We start from the raw sequence: 21,767 nt of genomic DNA, 5'->3' as shown, positions 1-21,767 counted from the left end.
TTCTGTGAACTGCATATATCTAATCCTATTATTTTCTCTAATTGCTCTCCTAAACTATCACTAATTTCCCCTTTTTGCGCTATTCCGAATAACATTACGCTTGGCAATTGCTTGGTGCTACAATGTTGAGTGTTATTCAAAACATATTCCACCCTCTCAATTATTGAATCCCAATGCTGTCCATTATCACCTTCTATTAGTTTAGCTATCATCGGACCTAAACTTCTGTTTATTCGCTCCACCTGACCATTCGCTTGTGGCGATCCCGTTGCAATCCTAATATGCTTTACCTTTGCTTCTTCTAAAAATTGGTCAAACTCCGTTGACGTAAAACAACTTCCTCTATCTGATATAATACATTCTGGCTTACTGTATGTTCTAAAATATTCTCTCAATGCCTTTACAACTTCCCTAGTGCTTGTTGTTTTAGTAGTGAATAATCTGACAAACTTTGTAAACCCATCTACTACTGCAAAAATGTATTTCTTTGATCTGCCGTTATCCACTGGTCCATAATGGTCAATATGAATTATTTGGAACGGTTTATTCCCCTTTGGAATGCTATGCAGCAACCCTTCTGCTTTGCCCGTTCTAGGCGAGAATGCTATGCATTGCAAACAATTTTCAATATGTTCTAAAATTTTCTTTTTCATATTGGGAAACCAATATGATTTACTTATTGCATTAAGCATCTTGTCCCTTCCAACGTGCCCTAATTCATTGTGATATTTGTACAATACATGTTCTTCCATCTTTTCTGGTACATAAAATAGTAGTCTATCATCATTTGTCTTCCTAAATATAACACCATTTCTCATTTCAAATAATTTATGCTCTTGTTTCTCTAACAATTTTCTAATTTCTTGTAACTTTGCATCTTTTGTCTGGCAAATAATTAAATTAGTCTCAAAACTATTTGCTTCTGTTACCATAATGGTATTATTATATCTACTTAATGCATCTACATGCTGCATTTGACTTCCAGCCCTGTGCACTAATTCATAATCAAATTCCTGCATTTCCAATGCCCATCTTGCAATTCTAGGGTTAAGATCTATTTTATTCAAAGTTAAAGTTAAAGAATTACAATCCGTTACTATTTTAAATTTTCTGCCTTGCAAATATATTCTAAATCTCCTAAGTGCATTAATAATGGCTAAAGTTTCCAGCTCGAAACTATGATATTTTGCTTCCGTTTCTGTCGTTCGCTTTGAGAAATAAAATACAGGATGCAGTTTTCCGTCTTCTTTCTTTTGTAAAAGCACTGCTCCAAATCCCATTGCACTGGCATCACAATGCAATTCTACGTCATCTTTATGATTATACAACGCTAGTACTGGTGCCTCTAACAATTTCTCCTTCAAGCATAAAAAACAATTTAGTTCCTTTTCTTCAAATTGAAATTTTCTATCTTTCCGCAATAAGTCATACAACGGTTTTGCCAGAGTTGAAAAGTCTTTTATAAATCTTCTAAAATATGAGCACAACCCGAGAAAACTTTGCACCGCCTGAACTTTATTAGGTATTGGGAAATTCTTTACCGCTTCTAATCCCTTATCATCTGCTCTAATGCCATCTTCTGATATTACAAATCCTAAATATTTAACCTTGTTCTGCAAAAATTCACATTTATCCAGCCTCAACTCTAATTTGTTCTCTACTAATCGTTTTAAAACCTCTTCTAGTATCTTAAGATGCTCGGACACATCTTTGCTGGCAATCATTATATCATCCATATATACAATTACCTTGCTTTCCTTTATTAAATCTGCAAATATATCATTAACGAACCTCTGAAAAATTTGCGGAGCTGTTTTTAATCCCATAGGCATTCTCAAGAACTCAAACTGTCCTAACGGCGTAACAAACGATGTGTATTTTACTGACTCTTTCTCTACAAAAACATGAAAATATCCATTCTTCAGGTCAAGCTTCGTGAAAATAGACTTCCCCACTAGTCTGTCTAACAAATCATCAATCAACGGCAAAGGATAATTGTCTTTGATCATGATCTTGTTGAGTTTTCTAAAATCAACGCACATTCTTAAATCTCCTGTTTTTTTCTTTACTAATACTATTGGTGAAGCATACTCTGAGCAACTAGGTTGTATGATGCCATTTCTAAGGTATTCGTCTAACATTATCTGTAATTTTTCCTTTTCAGTGTATGATAACCTTCTTGGTGAACAGCTAAACGGTTTTGCTTTCTCAATTCGTATATTCATTTCGCATTTCTTTTTAGGTTTCACTGGCCTTTCAGCATCTACATATTCCACTTTCAGCAATCTAATTAGTTTTTTCCGCACATCATAACTAATATTTTCACCGATAATATATATCTCTTTTTCATTGTCTCCGTCTACCACATTAATTTGAAGCATGCTGTTTTCAAAATTATCGTCAAAAACGCTTTTGCTATTTATTTCCATTGACTTTTCTAAACACTCTTTTGACCTATCGATCTCTTCTTTGTCTAATAATTTTTCTTCTAATTCTTTATTTCCTAACACTTTATTTACTAACTTCCTTCCTAATTCTTTATTTTCTAACAATTTACTTACTAACTTCTCTCCTAATTCTTCATTTTCTAACACTTTACTTACTAACTTCTTTCCTAATTCTTCATTTTCTAACACTTTACTTACTAACTTCTTTCCTAATTCTTCATTTTCTAACACTTTATTTACTAACTTCTTTCCTAATTCTTCATTTTCTAACACTTTATTTACTAACTTCTTTCCTAATTCTTCATTTTCTAACACTTTATTTACTAACTTCTTTCCTAATTCTTCATTTTCTTTATTTACTAATGTATTTTCTAACGATTTATCTAATGATGTGGTTCCTAAGAATGTATTTTCTAACGATTTATCTAATGATGTGTTTCCTAAGAATGTATTTTCTAACGATTTATCTAACGATGTGTTTCCTAACAATGTATTTTCTAACGATTTATCTAACGATGTGTTTCCTAACAATGTATTTTCTAACGATTTATCTAACAATGTGTTTCCTAACAATGTATTTTCTAACGATTTATCTAACGATGTGTTTCCTAACAATGTATTTTCTAACGATTTATCTAACGATGTGTTTCCTAACAATGTATTTTCTAACGATTTATCTAACGTGCCAGCTGCTCTTTCCACTGAAATCATTCTCAAGGCGATTGGGTCAACATATAAATTGCAAGCTTCCATGAAATCTCTCCCTAAAATTACTTCAGACCTCATAGATTCATCAGGGACAACTATTAACCAAAAATTTATTTTCTCAAACTTCTTGAAAATATGAACAAATGTTTTTCCAATCACATTTAACTGGCTTTCATTTAGCCCAAAGTAATTTTCTGCGTGTGCTTTAAGTTTTATTCCAACTGGGACACACGATTTTTTAATAAACGAAATAGGACTTCCTGAATCTATGAGGCATTCTGCAATAATGGAGGCATTATCTTTGGACTTAAAATGTATACTGATTAACCTTACGAAATTGTTTCCAATATCATCCTTCCTCTTCGTGCATTGTGCCACCATATGATCCTTAGCGCCGCAGTGGTAGCACGTACCCTTCTCCCTCTTGGGCTTCTGACAATCTCTTGCCCAATGCCCCTTATAGTTGCAATTGAAGCAACGCGTCTCCTTCATTGCATTATCGAGCCCTGGTCCCACTGCTGTTGTCCCTTTTCCTCCAGTAGATCGATGCAGTGGCAAACGCACCTCTGCAAAAGCCCTTACCAATTTGCTGGGGTCTTCAAAGCACTGTATCCTGGCCTGCGCGCGTAAAACTGCATTTGGGATTCCTTCAATGAGACCATCCAGTAGCTCGTCTACATCTAAACGAATTTCCCTTGCTAAACGTATTTTCTCTTCATAATACTGGGTGAACTTCTCATCGACACTCCATATACGTGCCCCAAACTTGCGACGCATTTCGGCCTTGGATATCTTGCTTCCGAATGCTGCTGCCAATCCATCCAATAATGTGCCCAACGGTTGCACAATCCTCGATGAATCATCATGTATCCATTGCATGGCTTTCCCTTTTAATTTGGCCATGCATAGCAACTTTTTTTGCATGTCCGTTAGTTGATATAATTGAGATACATTATTCAATTGCGCTATCCAGTTGCTAATAGACTCCTCCCCAGTGAATTCCACCATAATTTCTTTAGCTAGTTTAAACATCATTGACATCACTTCATCATTGTGCGTTGTATTTATTACACAATTTTCACTGGCGCCCTTTTGGCGCGCGTCAGTCGCGCGTTCTTCGAATTCAACTTCTGCATCGACGCCATTTGCGCTAATTTCGGCACGCTTGCTACTGCCGTCTCTGTCCAATTGTCGTGTGTGAAAATTTTTTAGCTGCTTCTTTGCTGCGTCGATCTGCTCACTTAGCTCTCGCAAAATATTTTCATTCCTGTCTATTTCCTCCTGTTGCATTTGCACTGTCTGCGATACTCCAGTTTGATCTGACTCCTCCTCTCCCTGTTCCACTTCGGGGGCGCTGCCGCGCAAATTTGCGGGCACGCCATTGAGGCGAGCGACAAGTTCAGTCTTGCACCCTTGAGTCGACAAGCCCAATGCAGCTAGCCACTTCTTTAACTGCACCACAGATACTTCGTCTATGCTTAATTTCATTTATGCTTAAATTCATTTTATTTAATTTGAAAAATTAGTGTACTTTATCCCACTTCTGAGATTGTAGTAGGCCTTTTGTTTAATTTCTTTATTTCATAATTTCTTGATATACACACGTCTGCTATTGTTCACATTCAAGCTTAAAATGTATCGATCCTCCTCTTTCTATTACTCAAAATGGCATGTTGCATATCGACAGCCTCCTCAGCCACCAATATGGTTAACTATCGATAGATGTGTATCTATCGATGGTTAACCATAATGCTGTTAACTTAAATCTAATATAACATAGGCTAGTAACCAGCTACAGTATACATAGGCTAGTAGCCTGCTACAATGTCATAATCATAATCTGAAAGTTTCATGAAGATCGTACGTCCACAAAAAAGTTATTAAGCAATTAAGTTCTCATAGTAAACGCTCACTGCCGCCCATGCGTGTTTATGCTTGTGTGTGTATATGTATGTAATTGTTTGTGTATGTGGGTGTGTGTGTGTGTGTGTGTGTGTGTGTGTGTGTGTGTGTGTGTGTGTATGTATGTGTGTGTATGTATGCCTGTGTGTGCGTGCGTGCGTGCGTGTGTGTGTGTGTGTGTGCGTGTTTCTTGTGTAAGCTGAAAGACGCGAAAAATTATTGAAATAGCTATTACTCCAAGGGTTCAGGGGATCTCGTAGTCGAGTAGTCTCGACTAGAGCTTTCTTACTTGTTTTTATTTTGTACATTATAGTTGATAATATTATAATAATATTAATTTTATTATTATATGTGATGCAGGTATCAATTTTATTTTTAGTAATATTTAAGAAGTAATAATTTATATGTGCCTTGAATAATATTGAGGCTAATCCATAGTCAATGAATAAGTGTTAGAAAGGTTCAGCTTTCCAGGAACTTAATCATTGCTTCAATGAAATTTGAACAAAGGTCCAGCTGGATACAAGCAGAATACAAATTTGACCGTGTCAAACATGTTTGACCCCACTGTAAGTTGGTTCTTAGTAAGACATCACGTCATAGTAGCGACAGAAACGTTCGTTAGCCTGTCGGAGGGAGAGGTCTCGAGTTTCAGGCATCAGGACGGCAAAGATGATCAGGCTGACCGCCAATATAATGCCCACGCCAACAAAGTACTGGAAGAAGCAGTCAGAGGTCTTGCCGAATGTGACGATCACAATGATGTGAATCAGCTGCTCAAGGCACACGACAAAACCAATGAGATAAGGCTTCACCTTCATGGGGAAAGCCTCGCCCAGGTAAGTTGGCGTGCTGATCACGAAGATGCCAGCAAAGATCTGGAAGGCCAAGGAGACGCGAGACACTTCTGCCATATAATAGGTGCTTGAAAAGTTTGGATCGTGCGTAAAGATGCCGGCCAGAGCGAGCATGAGGGCCGCCATGCACAGGAGTCCCACCAGCGAAATGAACTTGCGGCCGAGCTTGTCCACGATGGCGATTGCGATGAGGACGCCAAGGAAGCGCAGAATGGTCCACAAAATGATTGGCCAGCTGTGCATGGAACCCTTCCAGACCACAGTGCTGTTCAGCATGGCAGCGCTGAGCGGATATGAGAAGGAGAACGCCACAAGGCAGCGGCTGAAGAGCATTTTGATGAAGGGCATTCCGGATGCCGCGAGCTCTTCGCCGAAGCTGCGACTGTTGCTTTCCATGACGTAGCCCTTTGCCTCGGCAAAGATGGCCTCGTATATATCCGTTGGCACCGTGGTTCCCAGCAGCTGAGTCTGACAGTTGCGCGCCTCGTCCTCGTTGTTGCTGCGCAGGTAGAAGATGGGAGACTCAACGGACATGGCCACGGTGCCGGTGGCCAAGACGGTGAAGATAATGCCCATGATGCCATGCGCCGTATTGATGTTAATACTCGAGTCGTAGTCCCACTGCGAGTCCATCAGCACCTGGATGAGTATGCCCAGGGACAAGCCGAACTGCTCCATGCCACACCACTTGCCACGTGTATTGCCCAGAGTTACCTCCGAGTTGTGTATGATGAAGGCAACCGTGATCAGTCCCATGCCCACTCCGCCCACATAGCGAGCGGCTCTTATTGGGTCGTACTTGAATGGTGCACTCACAAAGATAACCCCATCAATGAACATCATGACCCCGCCCAGAAGCTAGAGAAGCGAGCACTCATTAGCAGTTCGATTCGGTTTGCATAAATTCTCTGACTCACATAGAAGTATTTCTTTGGCACATGGGTTATTACAAGACCTGCTACAAAGGCTCCAATGATGACGCCAATGAACCAACTGAATTGAATCTCAGCTGTGTTTGCAATACCAGTTCCCAGATTCCATTGAAGACCCTGAGCCATATCCATTCCGCCATAGGTAAAGAGTAAGAATCCTAAGGGAACCAATTTGTATTATTATCATGAAATTATTTCTCTTAATCGAAAGCAAAACAAATGCATTTGTCTACATAGAGTAAATCCAATTCCCGTTAATAGCATTTGAATATATTTTTAACTGTTAATTCGTATTTTACTAAACGTATTACATAATGCATGGAGAGTCACCTGATAGACAAGGTGCGTAAATTGAATACAACTTTTATTTCTATTCATATTATAATTATTGAATTGAATTAAAATTATTGTGTTTTGTTTTGGAATGCATTAAAATGTTAGAGAGTCGAATTTCATTTCAAAATTGAAAAATCATATAATGCCAATTGAAGCAAAGAGAGAGCCATAGAGAGGCATTCCAAAACTTCTTATCAGGAATTTAGTCACATATTTAAATTTTTTCGGTTGGGCGTTTCCATTTCGGGCGACTTACCAAAGGTTGCCGTGTGGGCGTTGTGGCCATTTGTCCAGCGATTGTAGCCGCGCTGGGTTCGAGGATCTTCGATTACATCGATGTAGGTCAGTTGCGGTTGTGGGGCGCTCGTTGCTACAAAGGCTGGCTGCACACCTGGTGCTGGACCGCTGATTACGTAGGTGGTCGCCATTGGGACTCGCGTGGACTCTCAACTCAACCCGCTAAACGTTTGTGCAAAACTAATTTGTAGCAGATAATTTATGCGTTTATTTATCGCTAAATAAAGAATTCGTTATCTGCATAAAAATGTCAGATATAGATATTATTAACATTTTATGGATAGACCAAAGTTTTGTGCTCTGCTTTGGTACCTACGGCAGCTAGATACGATCGTGATTCACTTCGGCTTGTTCCCGCGTATGCGTAGTCCCCAGAGACAATGTTCATAGTGCCGATTACGAGTCGCGTTTGGCCAAGTATGTGGAAGAGCGAATATAATCGTTGTGACTCACTGAAAACTCTTGAGTTCGTATTCTCTGCTGGGGGACACCTTTGCTGAATCAGCACAAATATTTTGCTGTCATTGGCTAATGATATGCTAGCCAAGACTGATTAGCTACTTGATGTGTGTCAGATCATATCATACAATCTGCGCAAGAACCTCTTGTATTGGAGCTCTTCTCTTCGTAAAGTTTGTGGTGTGCGGAGTGCTAGACCAACAGTTAGTTGCGTGGGTTACTTAACAGCCATGGATCTATAAAGAACATCATACAGCATTCTTACATAACTTAATTTTTTTATACCTTTTCTTTTTAATATATTTTACGCTGTTTTATTTATTCATAGCCCAATCAACTTCACAAAAATATATATCACTTAAATAATAATAAACTGTAATAATAAGTGATATACAATCTATATGAGAGCAACTCAATGTCGAAATTAGGGTATCTGCGAGTCGATTAGCTCTGCGGTTTCACTCGTCTATGCTGGCAATGCCTTAGACCCTATGCCATATTCACATAATGTTCACAAATCTAAAGTAATCCCCAGATAACAAAAATATGTATAAGTTATTGATCATGTGTGAGATTATTATTGTCAACTAGTAACAAGTTGATAAAAAATATCAATACTTTTATTACATTTCTCATTTTGTTGATATAAAAATCTAAAATATATCATTATTAGTATACATCACACTTTTATATTACAACAAAACAAGTTCTCTAACAGAAAAAAATTATCTAACAGAAGAATGCAAACGTGTTCGGTTGGTTTTAAGAAATATCTCCAAAGTAGTTCCGTTTTCAACGTGTTAATTATATGCAGTAAACAATTGTATTCTTTGGCTTTCTTTATTTTACATTTTTCTTATGAGTATAACCTATCACTAATTGGATTCCTGTTTTATATAACTAAACTTAAATTTCCCAGCTTAAAATATTGAAATGATTTTCAAGTATGTAGGAGACTTCAGTTGAAAGGTTTGCCTCGTTGTCGTATTCTCGCTAGTGGGTCTTGAAAGGTTATGTCATGAAGGCGGCGGAAGCGGTGGCCAGCCTCTCGTAACGTCATCATTGTCGTTTCTGGCAGCGTCACCAACAGGATAAGCATGCTTATCAGCAGGATAATGCCGACGCCCAAATAGTATTTGTAAAAGCTGTCTGGACTCTTTTTAAAGGTGACGATCACAATGATGTGGATCAGTTGCTCGATGCACACGATGAGGGCAACGCAGAAGGGCTTGACTCGCATGGGGAATGCCTCGCCCATGTAGGCGGGCGTGCACGCAACGAACAGGCCGGCAAACATCTGGAAGGCCATAGAGAGGCGACAAACCTGCCCCATGTAGTATGGACTCTGCGTGTTGGCGTAGTTGGAGTAGATGCCGGCCATGCCCAGCATCAGGCCGGCCATGCAGACAAGGCCCAGCATGGCGAGGAGCTTGCGGCCCAGCTTGTCCATCACTAATATGGAAATGAGAGTTCCGATCCAACGCAGAATTCTCCACACGATGATGGGCCAGCTGTATAGAGTGCCCTTCCAGGCTTCGCTGCTCGCTATGATTGTCTGGGTGAGCGGCATCGAGAAGCTGAATGCGACGAGGCAGCGGCAGAGCAGCATTTTGATAAAGGGAACAATGGCAACAACTAGATCGTGCCCAATGGTTTCGTGTATGCCCTCCGAGACGTAACTTTTGTTCTCTTCCAGCGCCTCATGCTGATCCCTTGGAGTTGCTCTTTTGTCCATCAGCTGCCATTGGCAATCACTTGCTTTGTCGCAATCATTGCGGCGCAGGTAAAAGATGGGCGACTCCACCGAGAGCATCAGGACGGCTATGGCAACAATAGCAAAGGCAATGCCAATGATGCCGTGCACTTGATTGTTGCCAATAGGCAGGGCCGGGTTCCACATTGAGTCCATGATCACCTGCACGGCTATGCCCAAGCCCAGGCCGGACTGCTCCACGGCGCACCACTTGCCGCGAGCGTCGTTTGGCGCCACCTCCGCGTTGTGTATGATAAAGGCCACCGATATGAAGCCAATGCCAATGCCTCCAATGTATCGAGCTGCGACCATAGCATCGTAGTTATATGGCGCACTCACACAGATAATGGCATCGATCAGCTGCAGCAGAGTTGCAAAGGCCTGGATAGAAAAACAGGATCATTACTCAAACACAATCTTATAGATAGTCTTTGATTTTCTCACTCACATAGAAGAAGAGTTTGGGCACGTGGCTAAATGCAGCTGCTCCCAATATAGCCCCAATAATGACGCCAATGAACCAACAGAACGAAAATTGTTGGGTGTCTGCAATTCCAGTGTACAAATTCCAGCCGAGGCTCTGAGCCATGTCCATGCCGCCGTAGGAAAATATTACCATTCCTATGAATTAGATTGAAGAGAAATAAAATTGGAATTTTTTTTTTCTTCTTGCTAAATTTAGCTCAATGCAATTTTCGGTAATTGATCGGAATTGCATTTGACATAGTTTTGATTGTATTTATAATTAGGTCTTCTTTTTTGGACTTTGTTATAATTGTAATTGCTTTTAGTTCTGCATATCATAGTTGCATCTATTCACCTGTTATGATGGAATGCAATCTCTGACGATTGACACAGCAATTCTGCAGCTTGCTGTCAGGTCGGGTATTACTTCCCACCTCTATAAACATATCTGGGTTGCTTTGACCCACAGCCATTTTATTTTCGTCTTTATTGGTGGTTCGTTCGATTCGATGGCTGTGCCAAAACTGTTTTCTAATGGTCAAATAAATGTGTTTTTATAAGCAAGGCACATCGATAGCATTGGTTATATTGATGTCTGCCAATCGGAATCATGCTAACTGTACAGATAACAGATAACGGACAGCAGACGGTAGACGGTCAGTAGCCGACTGTGATTCATGCGACCTAAAGTTCGGCATTTCTTTTGCGGAGACCCCACCTGAATTAAGCCCTTACGATTGATTTCGTAAAGCTGATAATTGTCGTGACTCATTGCAGTGCAGTAGAACACTTTGAAATCGGCCGTACTGAATCAGCATAGCATAACTTTGCTTAAAATCGTGTTCAATCCTGTTCAATGACTTTCAGTTGGCTTTGTAGACACTTGAAATTCAATAAATGCATTTACATGTGCATCAAATACGAATAGTCTATCGTTATTAATAGACTTTTGATAGGCTAGGTATTATTACATTTGCTCTATACAATTTGTCTATACATATTGATTTTAATTAAATAATAATTATATTACTATAAAATACAAATAGTCATTATACAATTATTTATTAATATAGAATTTTGAAATCTTACAATAGTTAGGTATATTTATCATCTATATATGATAGTGGAATTGTATGTAACTTGTTTATTTTACTGGAGGAGGACAGCTTATCATATATGTTATATATCCCTGACTACCCCAAGCTAAACAGCCAAACCTTGGTTTGGGTATTTGGTATCAAAATGCATAACAAAGACTTGTTTATTTAATTTTTTTATCATTTGATTATTTCTGTTGACAGACAATAATCTTTTGAGATGCTTTTCATGCTAACTACTAAGATCATTGCATTCCATAAATATTGACACAATTCGAACAGCGTTGAGTTGTATTATGCCATCAAAATCGTAATTGGACGCCAAGAGATGAGTTATTATTATTATTATTACGCTTTACAAGCATTTATAATTAACTAATGCACTTGGAGTGTTGGGTGTTGCCACACCTTGGCCCAACCCTAAATGACTGGCCGGGCCACTTGAGATGTGGCAAGTGTCTAATATGGATAGGACTGTGCAACATCTTCATTAGCTGACAGCGCAAACAAACGTCATTAATGTTGCACCATCAGTCGACAGCAGGCAACCGACCCAGTCAACATCCCTCTGGCGGCAATCTCAAGTGTTTGCTCGAGTTGTCTCAAATTGCGTAAAGTCTGCTCTATAACTGGAGGCTGCACCACCAGCTCCAACTCCAACTCTAACTGCAATCCCAAACCAGACTCCATCGTTGCTGTAAGCCAATCTATCTTGTGGCGCATCAAACTGTCAAATTGTACACATGTCTCTGGCACTTCTGTGAGAGGATGTTAGATGGGAGGGGAGGCTGGTGTGGGAATGCGAACTCTTGGCTGCTCCTTGTCATTTGTCACTGCTCGACAAATTAAGCAAATGTGACGCCAAATGGCCATCGCTTCCATCTGCCATCTTCGCAACGCGTCGCCTCATATTTTGAGGCATTCAAGTACATTTTAATGAGTTTATGCACCAGGCTGTCTAATGGCTCAAAAATTATGAGCGCCGCATCAAGTGCCACATCCAGCATCAGCACCAGCACCAGCCCAAGCGAGCACATATCAGCATTAGCACATGGTGCCCATAATTCACATCCAGACACAGATACAGATATATAGATACTAATACAGCTAGCTGGAGACATCTGAGCACTTTGCATTAATTTCTGTATACATACATGCCCGTCTCGTGTCTGTCTGTGCTTGCTTGTGTGCGTGTGTGTGAGCAAATGCTTCAAGGAAGTGTCTGGCAGTGCCACTAATGGAGTCTAATTACCCCGACCGACAGGCGACGACCGATGCGGATCCCTCCCAGTGCCTTTGGCTAATAAAAGCATATTAAAACGTTTGTCGTTCTTATATGCTTGACAGACAACCAGACAGATAGAAAACATTGGCGCTTGGCACTTGGCGCTTTGACTGACTGTTGCTCATTATTTATTTTCGTTCAATCCAAATAAAGCGCAGACTGTAGATCATCAGATTGCACATCTTAGCCCGATGAATTGAACAGCTCTAACAGACATAAATGTGTGATGAAAATGTTCTTCTTCAATCGTTTTCATCGCAACGCACAATTCGCTGAAAATGTGTATATATAGTTTGACGTTGAGGTCTCCATTACATTTAAGCTATATTTTAAAAACTCCAATGTCAAATCATTTAAATAGCAGCAATGAGTGATATAATAATATTTTTAGAAATCTTTATAAAATAAATAACAATATGTTTCCGCCCGGGATTGAACCGGGGGCGTTCCGCGTGTTAGGCGGATGTGATAACCACTACACCACGGAAACTTGGTCAAATTTAGTTTAGGCAAAATAAAATTTCAAGTGTCTCAAACTAAATTGAAAAAAAAATAAAATAAATAAAATAAAATAAATAAAAAATAATAATAAAAATAAACCAATTGCAAAAATTTGCGTATGCCGAAACCCGGGATTGAACCGGGGACCTTTAGATCTTCAGTCTAACGCTCTCCCAACTGAGCTATTTCGGCGATGGTGAAATTTGTGGCAAACGACTCATGGAAATCAATTTGCAATTGCAAAGCACACGCAACATATAAATATATATGTGTGTGTGTCTGCATGCATAATAATACTCTACACTGCAGAACAAAGTTGAAGTCAAACAATGTAAGCAAAACTAAAAAGAAAATGCTAGCGCCTCGACGTTCTATAAATAGATAGATGATTTCTCATGCATAATATTACTTATATGCTATATAAATCACTAAAATTCACATTTGCGCAGCTTTTGGCTCGTTTTATATTCATTTATTTATTTATTTTTTGTTAGACAGACAGCCATGAGAATTGCGCTGACAGTTGGACGTCTTTATAAATTTTGCTGCAGTTGGAAAACTTTTTGCAGCTGCAACATTTTCTCGCGCCTAAATGTAACTTAGTTCAACGGCGTCTATTTAATATTTCAAGACATTTTATGCACATCAAACAAACTTTTCAGGCTGACAATTGTTAGCTGCACTTGCGTCAATAAAAAAAAAAAAGTTTATACCAAAAAAAAAAAAACATTTTACAACATTTTTGTCAAAGAAAATAAACAATAAGCTCAAACGTGATCCACACGACATTAAATTGTCAATTTAATGATGTCTGTGCAAAATAGTATAAACATTTTATAGCATATTTAATGCTTTTCAGCGCTTGCAACTAATCGTAGCGGGCAGTATCAAAAACTAAGTGCCACGATTTTGGCAATCTTTCAAAATCTGCTGCATTTAAATCCACTGCCAAACATAAATATTGACAAAATAAACTACAAGTTCAAAATATTTACGATTTCATTAATGAAATATTCAATACATATACACAAAATATTAAATTATAAATAGAAATAAATATGCAAAAATATGCTAGTGTTTATTATTATTTTATTTAATTAATCATATAAAAGCGGTCTCGATAGTTCAGACTTGCCTTATCAGCTATTACATACCCCAAACTTATTCCTGTTGATAAGAAATAAAAATAAACAAATATTTCAACTATTTTGTGAGTAACAGTATAAAATACTGAAACTATCTGTTCTTGGCTGTATAAGTGGAGTTTGATTAGCCATCACCTTTATTATGTGATCCTACTTAATGCTTATTACTGTGACCTTCTTCATATGACATGCTTATGAGAGAGCCAATGCCGAGGCTCCTTTTGCATTTGTGTCATCGGAGCGGCTCGTGTCCCTCGCTTCGATAGCCTTGGGGCTGAGTGTCGACAAGTGGTTGAATCACCTGATACATATATATATTTTTAGGGTCGGACGTCTCTCCTGTGCGTTTTGATATCTTCTTTTCTTGTTTTTTTTTTTAAATATTTTTTTTTTTATTTGTGTGTGTAACTAATGCGGCTTCCGTTTGACGCCCCGTACTGAAAGCTGAACCCTGACGGCCATTAGCATTCTCAGGCTCAGGGAAAGGTTTGTTTTCGACGTCGGCATCGGCGTCAGCATCGGCGTCGGTGACGGTGCCGATGTCGGTGTCTTGGTGGAGCAGCAGCCTCTTCTTTGCAAATGATTCATATTGTTGAAAGCCGATCGCAGTAGCAGTCGAAATTCTTTAGAAGGCCCAACCAACGCCACGCCCACCCAGCAGCTATGATTTATGGTCAGCCCACTGCAGCAACTCAGAGCTCAGCCCAGTTGTTGACCAGGGCATTTAGTCCAAGGTAAGCAACTTTTCAATAGTCGTCGAATTTGTGGTTTTCGGTGCCATCAGCAGAATATTCATGGACAGAGCGTGTGAGATAGAGAGTGAAAGAGAGAGAGAGGGGTGCGACGAGCGGTGTCTGGAAGCGTTTTAGCTGCTGCGACTATTTGAAGCAGCTTCAAATGTGGCAACGACTACGACAATGGAGACAGCCAGACAACATACCTGTGATATGTCACGAGAATTTTTAACATTTGCACTAGAATTTCTATTTTAGTTGCGTTCACTCTCCCTCTCTCCCGCTCTCTCTCTTGCTCTTAGCTCCGCCAGCTTAAGCTGTTCACCAGCTGGCGAACCGCTTATTTCAATTGTGGATCCGATTTTGTTATTTTTATTGATGTGTTCAACAAGTGCAAATCGCTTGCTCGCCCAATTTGGTTCAAAGTTCCTTGAAACTATGCGCAATTAGATCTATGTAGTAATTGTATTACAAAGGAAAAGTTGTGTCCTCAATTCGGCCTGCTTGCAAAAGGACAGCAAAATGTTGGTTGTGGTTGTAATAAGAGGTGGACTATAGGTAGAGCAATTGGTGTAATAGATATAGAAATAATTTAATAGATGCACCTGTGAGTAAATGATCTAAACTTGGCTAATTTACGCTATAATGTTTTATTATTTATTATTTTAATATCGGAATAATCTTTGTTCGCTTGTCATATAAATATATTTGTACTAAATTTGCTTCAAATTTTGTTACTCTACATTACCGTAGACTTTAAAACTCGAAACTCTTAAATTTTCTCTCGTTTGGAACCTTTCCTGCATATTTGCCACATGTCCAAGTTGTCCGAAACTTCAGTTGGTCATATGCAAATGTCGGGCAACGTTGCAGAAGTCCTTTGGCCGAGCCCTTTCTGAATGTAAATTGACAAACTGTGCTGCAAAAACCGCAGTTGAGTTTCCAGTTAAGAGGATTGTTTTTGATTTTTTTTGTTTTGTTCTGCAATTCAATGAAAATGTTTCGTTTTCTTTTCATTTTTTTTTTTACCCAACTGCAGCATGACTTTTCGCTGTCACTGTCGCTGCATGCATATGTATGTGTGTATATGTGTGTGTGTTTGCTAGTTCGTTATAGCGGAAAATTGTGTAAGCCTGTAAGTGGGTCACTATTTGATTTGATTTGTTTATAGCACCGCAGCACCGCAACAATAACCACAGCTGGAATAGGGCTTGTCCTAGTCGCATTCACGTCTAAATGTTCGCCTGTAATTTGCCAATTGTGTCGTGGCAAAGGTACACGGCAAAACGAACGTTTCCTGTCGCCATAGCCAATTAGTCAGTGTATTCAAATTTGTCTATTTCAATTTGACTGGACTTGGCCAACAACCAGCTTGGTTGGTCGCTGGCTTGCACCGCACCACAGGCTGCAGCTGTTGCCATTGCCGTTTGACCTTTCCCAAACTCAACGTGCTCAATAATAATACATTAAAGTGGAAAACCTTCAGGCAATTAACTGATAATTGCCGAAAACGCCAATATCTGTTTGGCAATTAATTTTATTTTATATTTTATTCTTATATTTCTTTAAAAAAGCTGTGGGCTTCTCAAAATGTCAACTGTAAGCGAAATTTATGCTGACGTTGTTAATGGCTAAAACATATTTTGCAAATTGCTCAACAGATTACAAATTCGCACATTAAGAATTCCAGAATATTTTATTGACTCTAGGGGCCATTTCGTAATTTCTAGTATTATTCCCCAAGGACTGCAATATTCTTCTAACAATTTTCATGTTACTTATTTACTAAACAGTAGGAATATAATAGTAGCTATTATTATTATAGGTATAGGTATGTTTATTAAAAACTATTAATGGGTTAAATGCTTAAATGCAAGTTATATTTTTATGACATGCATAAGTAGCATACTTGTATATATATATAAATATATATATTTTTAAATATGAAATTGCATTGAAGCAATTTATTTTTGCTGAGTAACTCATACTTATAGTTATACTGGAAGCCAAAGTAATCAGTCAAGTAAGAACTGTTCAAGATATTCGAATTGAAAGTTAAATAAAAATTCTGCAAGTAAAAACTGTAAAACACACTCTAATCATACCTTAAAGCTTTGTCTGCTTTATTTATAAGATTCGATTAAGAGACAATCTTCAATCGAAAATGTATTAAAAGTCAAACTCACGCATCCCATGGCATTACTTTGCATAGTTGCCTCCAAAGATCCAACTCATTGATATTATGATTTATTTGCGGACATTCCAAACAATTTGTAGCCATTAAACGAATGAGTGAGTCCCTAGCTGCGGCGCTTTAAATCCATTCAAATTTGAATACATACATTCAATTCGTATTTATGTTTTATTTTTGTTAACAAATTAATTTCGCTGCTGCTTTGCCCCTACACACATGCATAGGAACACACACGCATTTGTTGTCTGTCTGACACTTGTCTGAACGTGTCCGAACGTGTGCCAAAGTCATTCACATTGAGCAGGTTTTGTGTTTCTCTTTCAATTTCGCACATATACAAATAAATAATAAATATTACAATTTATTTTTATTAATTTTTGTTAGCTATCTTTAGTTACCCTGTAAAAAGGTATAGCAAAATTATGTTTTTAAAGTTTTTTAATGAGATATCAGTTCTTTTTATATAAGGAAAAGTCTAGAAACTTAATCTAATTAGTATTATATTTTTTCTTAAATTAATTAATTAATTATTATTATTTGTTTATCTGAGGAAAAGTCTCAAAAAGCAATTTAATATTTATCTTAATATTAATGAATAATGAGGAAAAGTCTAGAAACTTATTCTAATTATTATTATATATTAATTTATATATTTATTATATATTTAATTTTGTATTAATTATTATTATTTGTTTATATGAGGAAAAACCTAAAAACGAAATTTAGTTATTATTATTTATTTATTTTTTCCGTATTATATATTTATTTGAGAAAAAGTCTAAAATCGTATTCTAATTATTATTATAATAATACTAATTATTAATATATTTTTAAATTAACTTTTATCTGAAAAAAAGTCTAAAAGTTTATTTTAATGATTATTATTATTTTTATTTTTTTTTTTTTTAATATTTATTTACTATTTTATTTATTTAACAAATTAAATATAGCACATTAAGACATCAATTAGCATTTAAGTATTTGATCAATGCGGATTTTACACCTTATATATGTATGCCCAGGCAAATATAATTAAATACAAGATATCTAACAATCGATCAGCTTTTACTCTAGCATCGAAAGCTGTTTAATAAACTGATCAAAACAGGCTTCAAAAATATGTATGCTCTGTTTGGTATAGCTGAGAAGGCGTATTAGCTTTCAGGGTAAGAATTGTATTAGTTTATTGCTGACGTTTATCGAATTGTCAGGAGCTTAGGCCACTGACCAAATATGAAATAAATCTTACATAATGGAACTGACTGCACGCTTAAATATTCATAGCCGTAATAACTGTCTAATGTGTGTCGCCTTAAAATTTTCTGCAAAGCGTCGTCGCGACGTTCCGCTCGCCTCTCCCGAGCCTCTCCAACGAGTTGGGCTCCACCCAGATGGCATTTACTACATACTACGAAGTGGTTTGGCGTTCTTACGAATGTTGTGGGCTGGCATAACTCCGAGATGGAAGTGGAAGATGTTGACGTTGGCTGAGTGTGCATGTGGGCGTGTGAGCGTGTCCGACAGCCCACACCTCCCGCGTGCGTGTTTTTTTGTCGCTTTTTGCGCAGCGCATGCTGTGGCTTTTAAATAGTTAGTTAAGCGTTAAATTGAGTTGGCACCGAGATGCCCATTCCATCACTTGCAGTTCAGTCAGTCCTTAACTGGCCAGCCTGCCTAATTGCCTAATTAAGCACTGAAATGGATGGATCCGGAGAAGTAGATGCGACAGCCCACGCGGCTGGCTTCGAATTTGCAGACTTTCTGACTGCGCAAAGCTCTGGCTACGATTGCCCCAAATGCGATCCACTGCCGTGACGACTGTGGGCAGCCCACTCTCGGTGGACAACTATTTGCACACGCGAGTCGCTGACATGTGCACTAATGAGCCATGAGTGCAATCCTGCGCCAGCGGATCGGTCGGCGGCGTCGCTGATAAGCGAGATTTATCATTGAATGCCGACTGTCGCCTGACTGTCGGATTAGCGGCATCAAGAAGCCAACTGCCATTTATTTGCATATTCATAAATCTGCGCTGAGCTCAGCCGCTGCCCTGACGGACGGATCGCCGTTGCGTGCCGCGAATGCCTCCGGTCTCAATTGGCTCGGACTGCGCGCTAATTGAAATACACATGTATTTATTTGCATTTCATTGAACGTACAGTCGTCTGTCTGATGGATGGCTGCTTTCGATGTTGCTCTTCTGATTGGTCGACTGGACAATGTCGTTTTCTGCTGCGTAATCAACTAGTGCTATAATCTGATATGCATCTGTTCAATTTGTCACGCTTCTGCCAGAAATAGAATGAGAGTGATCCAACTTCAGCTTGCCAAACATGCAACTCCCTTGGTAGATGCATTCCTCGTAATATGATCTTGTCTTGTCAAATATATGCAGCTTCGGCTGATAATGAAATTGAAAGAGAACTGAATGTAGCTCGATTAAAGTTTATGAATAGTACAAAATTTTGCCATATAATAATAATAGTAATAATATAATAATTAGAAACTGGAGTAGTCCTCCTGTGATTATATATACAACTTTTTTGAACTAAACAAATAATATGTCTAAAAAAAATATAAGAGTGTGAATTAGTCTAATATTAAAAGATATAAATCGTTTTCTTAAAAAAATCTTTAAAATATATTTTATATAAATTTATTTATTGAAATAAAATTATTAGAGACTAGAATTAATCCTTGATCAAGTCTAGCTTAAGAATTAAGCAGTGGTAACAGGGGCCTTCGACTATATTGTAGAATCTGTTGTAAAGAGCAAAGATGCAAAAATTAATCATAAAATATTATGATATAATTACAGGCTATGTTTCAAATATAAAACACACACTGCAAGGATTGTAGAGTAATCAAATGTTATCAAGACGAACTGCCTAATCCCCTTTTATGTTGATCAGAACAGCCATTAATGATTTCTTCTAAATATCATAGTGAAGATCTCATTAGAATGAAGCACTGTAAGGTTTTTATAAGTGATCATTAATTTTTATAAAATTAATATAAAATTTAGCTAATAGTTAGCGATCTCTGGCACAGAATTTACCAACTCAAATCCAATCTAAGCAAGTATATAACAGAAAGCCTTTTTTGGAACCGTAAAAAAACGTGGGATACACATAACACATAACATAATATTTATAGAAATAGATAGATAGACCTGATTGCAGGTAACTAATACCAAAGGAAGGAAATTTAAAAAGATAGCTGCAAAGGGCATTAATTCTTTTCTTGTTAAATTTCATTTGACGTCCCATTCCAACCGAAATTCATACGATGCCAAAACCCTTCGAAACGTTGAAATGCACAAAAGCTACTATACTTAAGATGTTGCTATTAAATTTTACGAGCGCATAGCAACAGGCCAGGGCGAGCAGCGCAAACCGTTTCGAAACCGAACAGAGCTGAACAAAGAACATAACAAGACAGCCTAACAAACTAACAATATCCGGGCAGAGCGAGCGGAGCTGAGCGAAGGACACAAAACAAATAAATATCATGAACTTCATGAATGAATCAGAGAGAATCGTGTGGGCTCTTTGTTTGTTGCGGCTGCGATAGAGATTCACTTTGCTGCTGTTGCTAGCCGGCAGAGCAGGTCCAGCTCCAGCTCCAGGTTTGGGTCCATGTGCGCAGGTTGCAGGGTGCAGCGTCTGCGCATGCGTGACGCCTGTCAAGGCGGCGACTGGCCGTGAGAGGCCGCACATAAAAAGAGCAGCTTTTGCAGCGTTTTGTATTTGTGCAGCTCCTTTTTGGGCTGGGGCCAGCGGCCAGTGGCCACAAACATGTTTCCTTTTTAGGGCCATGGACGTGGGTCATGCTGGGCAGCAGCAGCGCAAAACTTGTTATTGCTGCTGTTGCATACTAAGCAACCTTGGGGAATAAGGAAGTCGATGAGTCGGGAGTCAAAGTAGAAGAAGAAGCAGCAGAAGATGCTGACGCCGATGCTGGGGACTGTCTGTTGCCAGCTGCTTACCTAAAAGCCACTTCAGCTGTTTGGCTTTCTTTTGAGCTACAATTGCTTGCGATTTCCAGCCACTCGATCGAGAAATGCAGCATAATTGGGCATAAATAAATAAAACGGCCAAGCAAAATATTGCATTTGCTGCTGAGGTGAAGACACTCGAACTTCGAGCACTTGCATACACATATATACAAACACACACACACACTCATGTATTCGGCATGTGTTTTGCTTCGTGCCCCCGTCAAGTGGCCTATTGAGGCGCCTTCGATCTCCATTTTCGCCAGCCATTTCTGTGGCAACCCGCGCCTGCCCCGTCTTCTCTTTGCATTCGCATTTTAACATAAATGGGCGCACATTTCAAAGAGAAAATAACAGCAATTTCTTTTTACTCCGCTGTGCACAGTTTAAATAAACAGCAGACCATTCGCCTCGTATAGTTTTCAGATATATGTATATGAATGTATGTATCGAATGGTCAATACAAAGATGAGATGGGCTTGTCATTGCAGGTTGAGTTGGTTTCTAAATGTAAGCAAAATATACATTTGAAAAATTGCATTAGTTGATTACAAAAATCGAAGATTTTAAATATATAAATTGGCCGTATACAAAAATATTCTTATTGAAATCAAATTTACGATTAATTGCAGCTATGTGAAGATAATAAATTAAATTT

At 38.4% G+C, this 21,767-nt stretch overlaps 4 protein-coding genes and 2 non-coding genes across 8 annotated transcripts in view; 1 reads left to right on the top strand and 5 right to left on the bottom strand.

Annotated features, from left to right (window-relative positions):
* LOC6573608 (extracellular sulfatase SULF-1 homolog) overlaps window positions 1-21,767 on the top strand; it is a 45,284-nt gene that overhangs the window by 15,955 nt on the left and 7,562 nt on the right. The gene's annotated exons all lie outside the window — the stretch shown is intronic.
* Window positions 3,252-4,978, bottom strand: LOC116803836. The gene is made up of 2 exons (XM_032728597.2): window positions 3,489-4,978; window positions 3,252-3,433 (listed from the first exon to the last, which is right to left on the bottom strand). The coding sequence occupies exons 1-2, from the start codon at window positions 4,641-4,643 to the stop codon at window positions 3,422-3,424; spliced, it is 1,167 nt and encodes a 388-aa protein (XP_032584488.2). The 5' UTR covers window positions 4,644-4,978; the 3' UTR covers window positions 3,252-3,421.
* On the bottom strand, window positions 5,412-7,672 carry LOC6573604 (probable polyol transporter 3). Of its 2 annotated transcripts, none has more exons than XM_001999636.3 (3): window positions 7,439-7,672; window positions 6,832-7,004; window positions 5,412-6,772 (listed from the first exon to the last, which is right to left on the bottom strand). In XM_001999636.3, exons 1-3 carry the CDS (start codon window positions 7,608-7,610, stop codon window positions 5,639-5,641), a joined length of 1,479 nt encoding a protein of 492 aa, XP_001999672.1. In that variant the 5' UTR covers window positions 7,611-7,672; the 3' UTR covers window positions 5,412-5,638. The 2 variants fall into 2 exon arrangements, with proteins under 2 accessions (XP_001999672.1, XP_032584405.1); XM_032728514.2 differs by lacking the exon at window positions 7,439-7,672 and adding an exon at window positions 7,177-7,248.
* LOC6573605 (polyol transporter 5) lies at window positions 8,850-10,960 on the bottom strand. The gene is made up of 3 exons (XM_032728545.2): window positions 10,512-10,960; window positions 10,140-10,312; window positions 8,850-10,072 (listed from the first exon to the last, which is right to left on the bottom strand). The coding sequence occupies exons 1-3, from the start codon at window positions 10,627-10,629 to the stop codon at window positions 8,897-8,899; spliced, it is 1,467 nt and encodes a 488-aa protein (XP_032584436.1). The 5' UTR covers window positions 10,630-10,960; the 3' UTR covers window positions 8,850-8,896.
* Trnav-aac lies at window positions 12,956-13,028 on the bottom strand. The gene has a single exon. It is a non-coding gene; the product is annotated as a tRNA-Val (tRNA).
* Window positions 13,159-13,231, bottom strand: Trnaf-gaa. Its single transcript has one exon. It is a non-coding gene; the product is annotated as a tRNA-Phe (tRNA).

This window comes from Drosophila mojavensis, unplaced genomic scaffold (assembly GCF_018153725.1).
Source record: "Drosophila mojavensis isolate 15081-1352.22 unplaced genomic scaffold, ASM1815372v1 contig_16, whole genome shotgun sequence".
Classification (NCBI taxonomy): Eukaryota; Metazoa; Arthropoda; class Insecta; order Diptera; family Drosophilidae; genus Drosophila; species Drosophila mojavensis.
Note: the sequence above shows the minus strand (reverse complement) of the source record. Positions and strands in the feature narration are given on the sequence as shown.